Below are 12,075 nucleotides of genomic sequence, written 5' to 3'. Positions count from 1 at the left end.
GGACCCAGAAGGAGAGGGACATGAGCTGCAGGGTGGACCATCTCCAGAGCTGCATGGAGGCGATGCTGGAAAAGCAGAACAGGAGGAGGGGAAACTGGCTGACCAGGTGCTTCAGGAGCTCTCGTTCACCATAAGCCCACCCCCCTCTCTTTTCCCCCTTTCTCACCCCCCCTTTCTCTCTCTCTCTCCCTCTCTTTCCCCCCAGCCGGTCGAGGCAGACGGCCACCCACCATGAGCTGGTCTGCTCGAGGTTTCTGCCCGTTAAAGGGTCAGTTTTTCCTCGCCACTGTTGCCAAGTGCTTGCTCATGGGGGAACTGTTGGGTCTAATAATGAAAATCTAAAAATGAAATAAATTTCAATATGATTTGGCCCTGAATTGGATTGAAATAAAATTTTTGAATATAAAGTTATTTCTGTGTTGTCTGTTGTCTTTCAATGTCTTCTACTAGAGCATGAGACTCTTAATCTCAGGGTCGTGGGTTCGAGCCCCACGCTGGGCAATGATGCCCAAGGTTGGAAGGATACATCTGATCATCCACCAATCAGCTATTAACAAGAATCTGCACCTTAATGAGTTTCAGGTGTTATGTCTAAAAATTTAGACAGATAATGACCTAGATCACCATGTTTGCAGGGAAAATTCACTGGATTTTCATCATTCGTTTTTGAGGTTTCACATGATTAACTACATTTTTGGAGACTGGAGACTGGGCCATTTTGTTGAAATATTGCACCAACTCCCTTACATCTAGAGCCCCACCTATCATGTGGCTAAATATGATATCTGAAGGAGCAGAACAATGATGTTATTAGCAGCAGCGACATGAGCCATCTCTCAGTCTTTATTTCTGAAAACAATTCCTTCACATCATCATGCTGGTGATGAGTCACCTGTGCGATCTAATCAAATAAGCTGCGGCTGCTGCCCTCTGCTCATTAAACCGTGGGGCCACAGTATCGAACTGTCACGTCTCTCAAAATGGCCTAGAGACAATCTGGTGGGCTGAGGAATGCTCGTCATCATCATCATCATCACCACACAGAAAGCGGCAGTATGATGTCCAACACATTTCTGATGTGGTGTTGTGATGATGGAAGTTTGTTTGCTGTTTATTTTATTTTATTTTATTTTTTTTATTTGACAATGGTTTGAGAAGTTTTGAGAAGAGGTTTTGCTCAAGATGAATCCACGCTGAGTCAGCTCGTGGTTGTCTGAGATTCAGGGGAATTGCTGCATAAAAACCAAACATCACAGTAAAATACATTAAATAAGAAGTTAAAATTATAAATGTAGCAGCCAATGTGCCAAACCGTAACAAACAATTAACAGAGACACAAACAAACAAATGATTAGCAGCAAAAGCCTTCCTCTGTGTTGCCTAGCAGAGCATGGAGGAGAGCTCTTGTGTCAGATCTCATGAACATTTTCCTCCAATTATTTCTTACTTTCCTCCACCTCTAATTAATTCCTGATGACACAGACTCAAAATGGACTCAAGTACAGTTGGTGTTCTCCACAAAAGAGTAAACAAAGTTGTTATGGCCACCAGTAATATATTTTCAGTGTAATATTCCTTTAATGAGACTTTGATTCTAAAAAAACTGGTACCAAAACTGAACATTTACCTTTGATATTTTAAAGATTTCTGCTAATAAATGTCATTGTAGTTACAGAAGAAGTATGTTGTTTACATTTGGTCAGTCATAGACATCAGCTGTGAATCTGTGCTCTCATCAGGAATAAATTAGAGGTGGTAGAAAGTAAAAAATAATTAGAGGAAAATGTCCATGAGATTTGACTCCAGAGACCCAAAATAGCCGCTCTGCCCTTCTGTCTCCCTCCTCTGCCACCTTCTGTGGATCAGCACGCTCATAAAATTAATCTCTGTCTCATATCCGAGGCCACAAATATGGAATGACAAGGCTGCACGGAGAAGATAGTCACTGCTCGCCACAGAAGAGGCTGCACAAGGACGCCGGTGTCTTCGGTTTTGTTTGTGCTCTCCTCAGTCCTCGAGCCATTCTCCGTGGTTTCCTCTACAAGGATTACCACCGTATTGACAGACCAGGCTTTATCCTGAGTCTGAATGTGTCTGAATAGTGATGAGTAGGTGACATCAGTCGATAGTTATCGATCAGCCTCACTTTAAGTTTGCTTTTATCAGGCGTGACTAAGACTGGAAATCACACTTGGCCATGAAGCCCAGGAGACACCCAGCAGGATGTTAGATGGCAGGTAACAAAGCTGTGAGAATAATCCTGTTTAGGAACAGGGCTGGTGAAGATTAAACTGTCACCTCTGTCAACAACCACACATGGACAAAACACATCAATATAAGTGCAAAGTATGAGTATGAATGTGAGAAACTTAGATTTTAAAGTTAAATAAACCCTTACTCTGCAGCAATTGAACTCCATATTGTGCAACTAGGTTTCAACCAACTTGTCCGGGTCTTTGTGCCAATATTCTGAACATTTTCCTGCCAGAAGCTGTAATAAAGCACCAATCCAATGTACTGGATTGGAATCAGCACCCAGTAATGAACATCTTAAAACAGATCAGGCATTTGTGTTTGACTTAACAATCTCAACACGGGGGTTGTTTATCAAGATTATGTTCTGGAACTTTTGTGTAGATCACACAATCTGTCACGGAGTTGTAGATGTTCATATTCGCTGACAAACAGCAGTATTGTCCACATCTGAGGATCCTTGGTAAATCTGAAAACTTGCACTAACTGGCCACAAGGGGGCAGCAGAAGCTTCTTGCAAACAATTTATATGGCGAATTTGTTAGCAATTAGTTGCTTGTTTACTCATCTAGCAGTTTGAGAGGGATGTTGGTTAATTGAGTTGTGTTTCAGACTATTTGGCAAATGTAAGTTATGCTCTTTTAGCTCTGTTTTTGGTCTCTAGCAACTTGACTGACTTGAGTAATGCAGATTTTTAAATGAAAAAGTCCTGGTTTGGGATCAGTATTCAGTTTCAGCCATTACCCGTCATTTATGTAGATAACAGACTCTGCAAAGACGTGAAAAACAGTGCAGTCCATCTATTTAAAAGGGAGAGGGATAAACAGGGGATATGTGGTACCCCATTCAGTTGGTACTTTCCCCTAAAAGTATCATAGATTTCTCTATATACTCGACTTGCAGTGAATTACTGCTGAGCAAAATACCCAAACTTCTCCACTGCTGAGCAGCCAACAGTAAACAGACTCAGTTATCATGAGCAGCTCCCAAGTGTGAATCAATGCACTATATAAATGTGAAGAGGTGTGCTGCTGAGAGAGAGTGTATATGCCCTGAAAATCATGCCTGCTGCTGGAAAACAGAAAAAACAATAAACAACCTCCATCAGGCAGCAACAGTCCCAAGACAAAAAGTAGAGGAAAAAACAAGAGAAAGAGGCAGAGAGAGTCAAGCAATTTGTTTGTAGACACTCGGAGGATGAAAAATAAGACAGAGGTCAGGGTTCTGCTTCACTGCAGCGAGGAATGATGCTCGTCTGCATCTTCGCCCAAGCATTGCACAACAGCGTTCTCCATCTCTGGACATGTGGCTCGCTGAATCATCCGGCCTTTGAAAATGAGTTCGCCATTTGCCATTTTTGAGAACGGTAATTTGTAGATTGTCAGTTATGTTTTGTAAATAAAAAGTAGGGAGAGAGAGTTAGAGCGGAGGACGTGGACTTGGATTTTTGCTCATCAGTGATGATTCAAGATTTGATTTCTGTAATGGGATAAAAATGTCACTGTGAAAGGACAATAAGATTTTTATTAAGTTACTGCTGATGACAATATGAGAATAAGGTTGTTATGAAGACGACTGGAGTGAAAGGAGAGCGTTGCTGTTAGGATTGAACCTGTGACTTTCCTGGTCATACATTATGCTCAGAAACCTTTGTTTAAGCAGCTGCATGACCATAGTCACGTATTTATCTTACAGAATAGTCAATTAAGCGAACTAGAGTTCACACTGATGAGCCAAAATATTATGATCATTCACAATAACGGCACATATTAAATTCTGAGATAAATATAAGTGTACAGTTGGTTCTTGTTGTTAGTGTGTTTGATGTGGGAGAAATGGACAGGTATAAAGACGTGGATGACTCACTGCTATGGTCAGACGACTTGGACGGATCATCTCCAAAATGACTAGCCTCGTGTGGTCAGCAGTGGTAATTAAGTACTGACAGTGGTCTGAGCTGACGAACCATGAAATGAACCGACAGAAGGGCGACTGTGGCATGATGGTCATAGGAGGGATGCTGTGTATGGGCCTGTGTAGCCACAGACTGGTCAGAGTGCCTCATCACAGTATGTGCTCCCAAGTTCAAGAATGACCCTCCACACTCAACAAGTGACGATGAATTGTAATCTCACCTCATCGTATTTGCAAGCTGCATCTGCCAGGCTGCTGGTTTCACCCAGTAGACTGAGGTCCAACTCACTGGGACCTGAAGACAGAAAAATCCACAACAATCAACAAACATTACAGAGTTATACGTAGAGGAACTGACATTTTGGGTGATATGCTTATTTGGTTTCTTGAAGAGAATTAGATGTTGAGATCAGTGTGATGTGTCTGTGTATCAATCCTCTCATTTAACCTAAAGCAAATCCTAACTTTTGAGAATCTTTTGTGTTTTTGTGTAGAAATCACAAGTAATTGCAGTGCCACAAAAATTTTAAAGTGATTGAAAAAGTCACATCGCATGTCTGGAAAAAACAGATCCTGGATCAGTTCCTGAGCAGACTGTTATGAAAATATAATGTAGTGCTGTTAATATTGGTACTGTTAATGTCACAGTCAGGAGATGTACATATGTATGTGTACTTCGAGAGATGTATATTGCATGAACTCTTTGCATTACATAAGAGCTAATTTTGTCCCTGTGCCACTGCAGCACGCAAAGCCATGTCTAATTTCCAAATGTAGACAAACAGCTGCACACATGCACTTTGATGTTCAGTCTAAGCAACACAGTGCAAAGCAGGAAGTAGAATATCTACAAATCAAGGTTAATTTTAGCTCTAAAAACACCTGAACCTGAACTGAACCTGAACTTCCTCCTGTCAGAGAGCTGCCGAGGGTGATACTGTGATGAATTCTAACACATAGCATCTTCATCCCCTTCCTCAGTAGAAATGGGCCGTGAATAACACTTCCCCTCGGCAGATCTTTTTTTTTTTTTTTTTTTTTTTTTTCCTTTTTCCTGCACGCCAGAGCCTCCTGATTAGAGAACTGGGTTAGACTCTGTGAGGATGCTGCTTCAAACATTCAGGCAGATTCCAGAGAGACAGCAGCTGTGAAGTTCTTAGATGCATTATGTTAAAAAGCCTCTGAATGCACCAGATTTACAAAGAAAAAAAACAAACCAGCAAACAAAAACTGTGCTCTCCCTCATGTACTCCCTACACTTCACAGCTCAAGAGTCAGCAGCGTGTCAGAGTGTATCTCGTCACTAGAAGGCAAGGGGCCAAGGAATGACAGCGTGGAGATTTTATGTTCTGCCATCGAGGCCGGTGATGTCAGGTGGCTGAGGTTGCGTTTGTCAACAGCACTCCGGTCTGTGACGCACTGCTGCAATTATCACGGCTTGAGGATGGACGAGACCGGAAGAGAGTGGCAGCAGTTTCCTCTCTCCTGGGAGAAATGTAGCAGTAGTGGCGGCAGATGGACTTGAAGGCAATTTCTTTCAAAGAGTTTGCTGGAAAAACAACTGCCAGGCTATTTTTAAATTTCACTTGATCTTCTTGTTTCCTGCAGCTGTTCCTTATACTTCACTTAAAGAAATCACCTGATCTCTGAGAGGCTGTAAGGGCTTCACAGTGAAAAAATAGACCTTTTAGTGGTCCTTTCAAATTGCTCTCCACTCATGATGCTTTTCCTTTTATTCCAGTGTGGAACATCTATTGTGAGGCTCCATTATGGAAAACATACTGAATGTGGAGGAACATCTTGACAAATGTACAGATGTCATCCTGCTCTTAAATGCATCAGTGACATAACGTGTGGTGTATAAGTGGATTCTTGATGGGAAACTCTCTCAGTCTGTTATGCCCTAAATTAAGAAAAGATCAATAAACTTTTAAGTCTCTCATTCCTACCAGAGTAATATCTTCAGAACAATTTAATGAGATTTTCCAGCGTGATCATTTAGTACAAGCCAGTGAACATTGAGAGAGTTCAGTGGCTGTTCACAGACAGCGAGTGATTGTTTCTCGGTTAATGAGAGCTTGAACGTTTCTTATTTGTTCAAGGATCTATTTTTGAGATTTTGCAGGACATGTGTCGCTCAAGTCGTACAAGTGCGCAGGTTTTTTTTTTTTTTTTTTCGCGCCTGCTTTTGTTTGGTATTGGGGTGTCTTGTCATGAAGCAGGCTGTTCTCAAGTGTGAGGAGAGGAGCTGCAGAAGTGTGTCAGGTAGCTGTCGAGAAGCATGAGGCAATTTCTGTGTCAAGGATCACTGGGAATGTGAGCTTCAGCCACATTATGTGCTTCACCTGGTGTATGGATTCTAGAGACAAGCTGGCAAGTTTTTTTCTAATGGATGATTCAAGGGTCAATTTGGCTTTATAATCAATCCTTCAGAGTGGCAAAAAGAGTTTTTCATCCTTAAAATGTCCACCATGAGCTATATTTGACTCCTCACTTATTGTAATATCACTGCACTGATAATGTCGCTGGGCAGCAGCTCTTCTCTGATCAAAACAACACTGTATGTCAACATATTTTCCTCCTCCTGAACTATTTTGAGGTGCCATATGTTCTCTCATCGTGATGCTGCACCTCCTGACACAAACCTCAGTTTCCTCCTGAGTGAATCTGTTGTGGCAAATCTACTCCAGACTGTTCCCCTCATCACAACATGTCATGACAGAAGCAGTTTGCTATTAACTGCACTGCTTTTAAAATAAAAAGGAAAATGATGCCTATAATTTCTAGTGTGTGACCAGTGTGGCACGACATGAGAAACTGTAAATAAATCAAGCAGAGTTTGAAGTCGAGTTATTTTTAAGGCAACACCATTTGTCCTTGGACCTTCACCTTTTCCAGACTGAACAACACCAAAACAAGTCAGGTAACATGTTCAGAGTAAACAAACATAGCAGAGACAGAATCACTATGTAGAGACACAGCGGTAGACTCCATTGTGTCACCATACGGCCACCGTAGAGGCTCTGACATGCTTAGGAAAGGAAGGATGTGGAGATGGTATTCAGTTGGTTGCAATCTGTATTCTCACCACTAGATGTCACTGAATCCCACACACTGCTCCTTTAAACTTGTTGGTCTCACAGTAAATCTCTTCTTATGAAGTTTTGACTTATTAAGAATTAAAAAAAAAAAATTCTTGTACTTAAGTGAAGTTATGTCTAGAATGTCTGCTATGCTCTGCTAAGAGATCCAGCTGCTCCTGGCTGTAGCCTTATATTTTATAGGCAGATATGAGCAGGGTATTGATTATCTAACTCTAACACCAGAATGTAAGTGTATTTCCCCAAATGTGGAGCTATTCTCAGATTTGTCTCAGTTATTGATCGGTTATCAGCCTTGAAAATCCATTATCACCGGGCAAACAAGCAGATCTACAAAGTAAAAGCATCGACCATTCCTTTCCCGGCTGACATACTTGAAAGAAAGAAAAAGATATTGTAGGAAAATGTGCAACAGTTAAAGCAGCAGACACTGAGCTGTGAGCTGCCTTCACACTTCAAAAGATGTGGGATTTTTGTGCTGTGTGGGCACATTCACAAGTTACACCCACACTTTATTATCATGGAAAATGATGGCTGCTTTGCAACCAAAACCAGGCATATTTTGCCAGCTCAGTTCTGTGCCAGCGGTGATATATTTTTTACTTTAACTAAACCCTTTTATGATCCCTATCCGTCACTTATAAAACCACTGCAAAGGCACATGCAGAGCTCTGACTGATCATATCTTTTAAGCCTTCAGTGGAGGTGAAGAGCGCAGATCTGTCTGGCACTTTTTTCTCTTTTTTTCTTCTTCTTCTTTTTTTTTTTTAAAAATCAGTGAAAGATCAGGTTTTACATAACTCAGACTAGTCGTCTCCATCTCGCCATCTGAGTGATCAAAGACTGTTTCTAACCTTGTTGATTCTGTATTTCTCACAAAGCGTGGCTAACCCTGCTTTGCTGGTTGCTATGCCAACTCTTGTGGTAACCAGGGAGCTGGTGGGTGATGTTTTTGGTTTTCTGCTCGTTCTCTCTTCTTATGTATGTGGACTGTTCTGAGGAGAAGCCTTTCTACACTGTACACATGCACTCGGTAGTTGTTAAAAAGCCGTAAATCCCCTGAGGATGTTCTTCACTGTGACTGTAGGTATTTTGATGCTGGTGGTCGGACTCATTATCTGGCCCATGACTACTGTAAAGACCAGAGCACAGTCTAATGTTATGATTTTTTATTTGATGTGACTTTGCCTTTCTTCTGGTAACCTACCTACATACACTACCTTTTGCACAGTGGTGGAAGAAGTCTTAATCGTAGCAATACCATACTGCACTGATAAAAATAAAAGTCCTGCGTCTAAAGTACAAAAGTATTTGCATCAAAATGTACCCTGTAAAATGGCCTATTTCAGATCTAAAGTTTTAAAATGTGTTGTGCCCTAAAACAAACATCTCTTGAGGTGTGTCGCTGTTTTATAAAATAAGAGTTCATCTCACCGGCCGCAGGCTCTTTGGAGGGAAACAGCTTGTTGTCCAAAGTCATGCTGATGTCACAGAAAACCTCCTCTTCATCTCGGTCAGCGTCCAACTGGAAAACAAAAAATCTAATTTGAAATACCATTAATTTATTCATAATTTATGTTTTTCAGGGCGAGTTTTTCACCTTTAATTATCGCTGATATACATTCTGTCAACTTTATAGTAAAAAAAAAAAAAAAAACTCAACTCCAAAAATGTCACTTTTTGGAACAATCCTCCGATAGCTCTTCATCTACTTAAACTGGATTATATGGAGGGGGCAGATGGATAGAAACTTCTAATTACTTAATATTTACCGAGGGTAAAGTCCATTTTAGTCCGAATTTGACCATCTGTTCAGCTCATTTCATTGCTGACGGCGTAACATTTTCCTCAGCGCTGGCCATCACCCTTTACAGCTACAGTCAACTATAGACTCACTCACTCACTCACTCAGAAAACAGTCAGTCAGTCACAAGAGAAACTCAGAGACACAAAACACCCTGTTCTTGAGCGAGGAGATTTAAAACTACATTGAGGTGGTCATTGAAACCACAAATATATATCTTCTTATGGATATCAAAACTTCAAATAAAACCCAGGAAAAGTGTAAAACATGGGACCTTTATACCTAGTTTGAGGTTTGTCGTTGGACATGATGATGATGAAGTGGCAAAACCTAAATCGTATTGTTGAAGATTCAGTTGGTGTTTATATAATTTATACTTCATTTAAGTTGACCTGATATGAAGATACTGAGGTTGTGCTTGTTTGTTTGTTTGTTTTTGTTGCTGTAGGAAGTGTAGATCTTGATATAGTTTGCAGCAGAACTTTGATAGAAACAAGGCGTGCACGTTAGTCTTGACCTTGACCTACAACATCATAAGTAAAACGGACATGCTTGGTCTGAGTTAAGCCGCTGTGACATCCAGAATGAGACTCATTATAAGATCAAACATAAGAAACGAGCTCTGGTCCTGGGAGCTACACACTTGGGTTATTTGGTATTCAACACACACCAGAAGCTTTAATAACACCAGATTAATTAGCCTTCCCCGTCTGTCAGTTGGACTCTTTCAGATTATTTGGCGGTCGACTCGCCTCCCTTCGCCACGTACAGTATTCGCGAAATTGGCCATGAAGAATTTGCTTTGTGAGTCAAGTAGAGGCTGATTGAGGCCGGCTCCTCCTCCCTAATCTGCTCTTTGTTGTCCTTCTGTTCTTGTTGCTGCTGAGATGCTGAGCAGCTGAACGGCAGTATACGAAAACGAATAAGAAAATAAATAAACAGACTGGACTTAATTGATCTCGGCTTCAGGTGTGTGATTCGCAGCGGGGTTATCTCACTCGACATGTAAACTAAATAAACCGATGAATGAATGTCAGCAGTGCCAGTGGAGGTCAGACTCATGTGAGATAAGGATAGCACACAAACAACGCTTCCTATTGAGGTTTCCATGGTAACAATCTAAATAAAAAAAGAGGTGTCTGCTGTCCTCTGTATGGTGACAGTCCACCTGCAGAAAAGGAGCGGCAGGGGGAATCAAACTGAGGATTCCCCCCCTGAGACAGTGTGGCATTTGAAGAAAAAAAAACAAAAAAAAAACGCAAGGGTACTCTCATCACATCTCGCCATGTCTGGCTTCAAGAGCAGAGAAAAAGTGACTGCAGTGTCTTTATACCCAAAATATGCTCCTACTCCACCAGAGAGGCTCCGTAAAATCCATTTACTCTGACAAGACGCTGCATTAGACTCTTGAGAGGAGCGAGAGACATTTTTCAAGGACAGATGGGAAAACACCACTGTCGTTTGAATGGTTCAATGTCAGTACAGTTTCCTTAATATTATTCTCTAACTCAACCGCTCACATTAACACAGTTTTCTAACAAGGCTAGAACAGTGCACATGATAGATTTCTGTATATCTGTTGAAGGGAGTGTTACATAATGTTTAATTTAAAATGTGGAGACAATTGCAGGGTTACGAGCGGTGATTGATAAGTTTGTGTCCTAAGGTAGTGGGAGGTGAGTTAAACAGCTCTCGTTAACATGCACATGCAGTTCAACTCTGGGTGATTATGCAGAAAGTCTGAAGTTAATAATGTTTGTGGTTTTTCTGTTTCGGCTAATTGAAAATTACGAGTCAGCTCTGTCTCAGAAAATGGTCCACAGCAGCGATGACGTCATCATCACTGTCAAAATGGCGACCGCTGAGCTCCGTCTTCATCTTGGAGAAGAGGTAGTAGTCTGAGGGGCCAAATCAGGTGAACAGAGCGGGTGTTGGATGAATTTAGATCCACTTTCGGTGGATGACTGCACAAAGGCTGATGTCCGTTTTCTCAGACAGTTTTTTAGCTGTAACAGAAACCCCTCATAAGTCATTAACTTAACTCCTCTCCTTCTACCTTAGACTACGGACTCATCAATCTGCCCTTATCGATTACTAATGGTTCACCACAGTGTGTGATCATGTTGTTCATCCATGAACACTTATACATTAACTGACGAGAGAGAGCAATTGGCCTTCACATTATAATGAATGGATGCAAACCTACAGAGGATGGAAATTCATGCTTTGGCCAAAATTTCATGTCTGTATGAAAAGAGACATCTTTTTCTAAAGTGCGCTACTAAGTAAAAATGAGGAAGAAACCCTCATCCATTACCTCAAAGATCTCTGAGAAGCAGAAGGAGATTAAAGGAAACACATGAGTCAGAGACTCTGAGTCTTCAAGCTTTGAGACAAGTTAAAGCAGCAGCTCCTTTTTTTACACTCTGAAAGAGGCTGCAACTCTTTTCAGGGGAATATTTTCTGCATTCAGTGTAATCTGTTTGATCATCTGAATGAGTTTGTGTGAACTTCTCCAAGAGTTTGAGCTATAAAGAATTTGGAAAATTGATTCCTCCCTCACACTTCAGCATGTCCTGCATGTCCAGTCTTCTTTGAAGCTGTGTGGAGCTCAAAGTTGTCTCTCTCTTGTGAAGAAGAAGACAGAGAAATCAGAAGAGATGTAAGCAGATAGAAATATAAGGGATATAAATAGAAACAGACCCAGCTGGATCTAAAGACTCAATACCAATTTAATGTTACGACTCTTCTCTTCAAAGCAATACACATCTTGAAATTCAGGTCGTTTCCAACCGTTTTTAACATGCAGATACTTTTACTGAGTAGTTGCCGTGCCTGCATCTCATTTATATTTCAGGAATAATGAACAAATACCTCATAGCTGTTGTTTGTTTGTATCTGTGCGGCATCAAGCAGCATGTGGGAAGGAAGCAGGAGCTGAACTCGCTTAATTAGATTGCTCCTTTTTCCTTGAATGACATGACAGCTTCAATCGAGGCCACA

General features: G+C 41.1%; 1 protein-coding gene and 1 long non-coding RNA gene across 2 annotated transcripts in view; one reads left to right on the top strand and one right to left on the bottom strand.

Annotated features, from left to right (window-relative positions):
- The window catches only part of ak5 (adenylate kinase 5), a 69,163-nt gene that overhangs the window by 26,167 nt on the left and 30,921 nt on the right, over window positions 1–12,075 (bottom strand). Inside the window, exons 7-8 of the mRNA XM_018678079.2 lie at window positions 8,703–8,793; window positions 4,389–4,462 (exon numbers count right to left, since the gene is read on the bottom strand). Of these exons, the coding sequence (XP_018533595.1) occupies window positions 4,389–4,462; window positions 8,703–8,793 (165 nt within the window). The remainder of the gene's footprint in view (window positions 1–4,388; window positions 4,463–8,702; window positions 8,794–12,075) is intronic.
- The window catches only part of LOC108884268 (uncharacterized), a 61,473-nt gene that overhangs the window by 23,416 nt on the left and 25,982 nt on the right, over window positions 1–12,075 (top strand). The window lies entirely within an intron of this gene.

This window comes from Lates calcarifer, linkage group LG4 (assembly GCF_001640805.2).
Source record: "Lates calcarifer isolate ASB-BC8 linkage group LG4, TLL_Latcal_v3, whole genome shotgun sequence".
Classification (NCBI taxonomy): domain Eukaryota; kingdom Metazoa; phylum Chordata; class Actinopteri; family Centropomidae; genus Lates; species Lates calcarifer.
The sequence above is the reverse complement of the archived record's forward strand: the minus strand, read 5'-3'. Positions and strand labels throughout refer to the sequence as shown.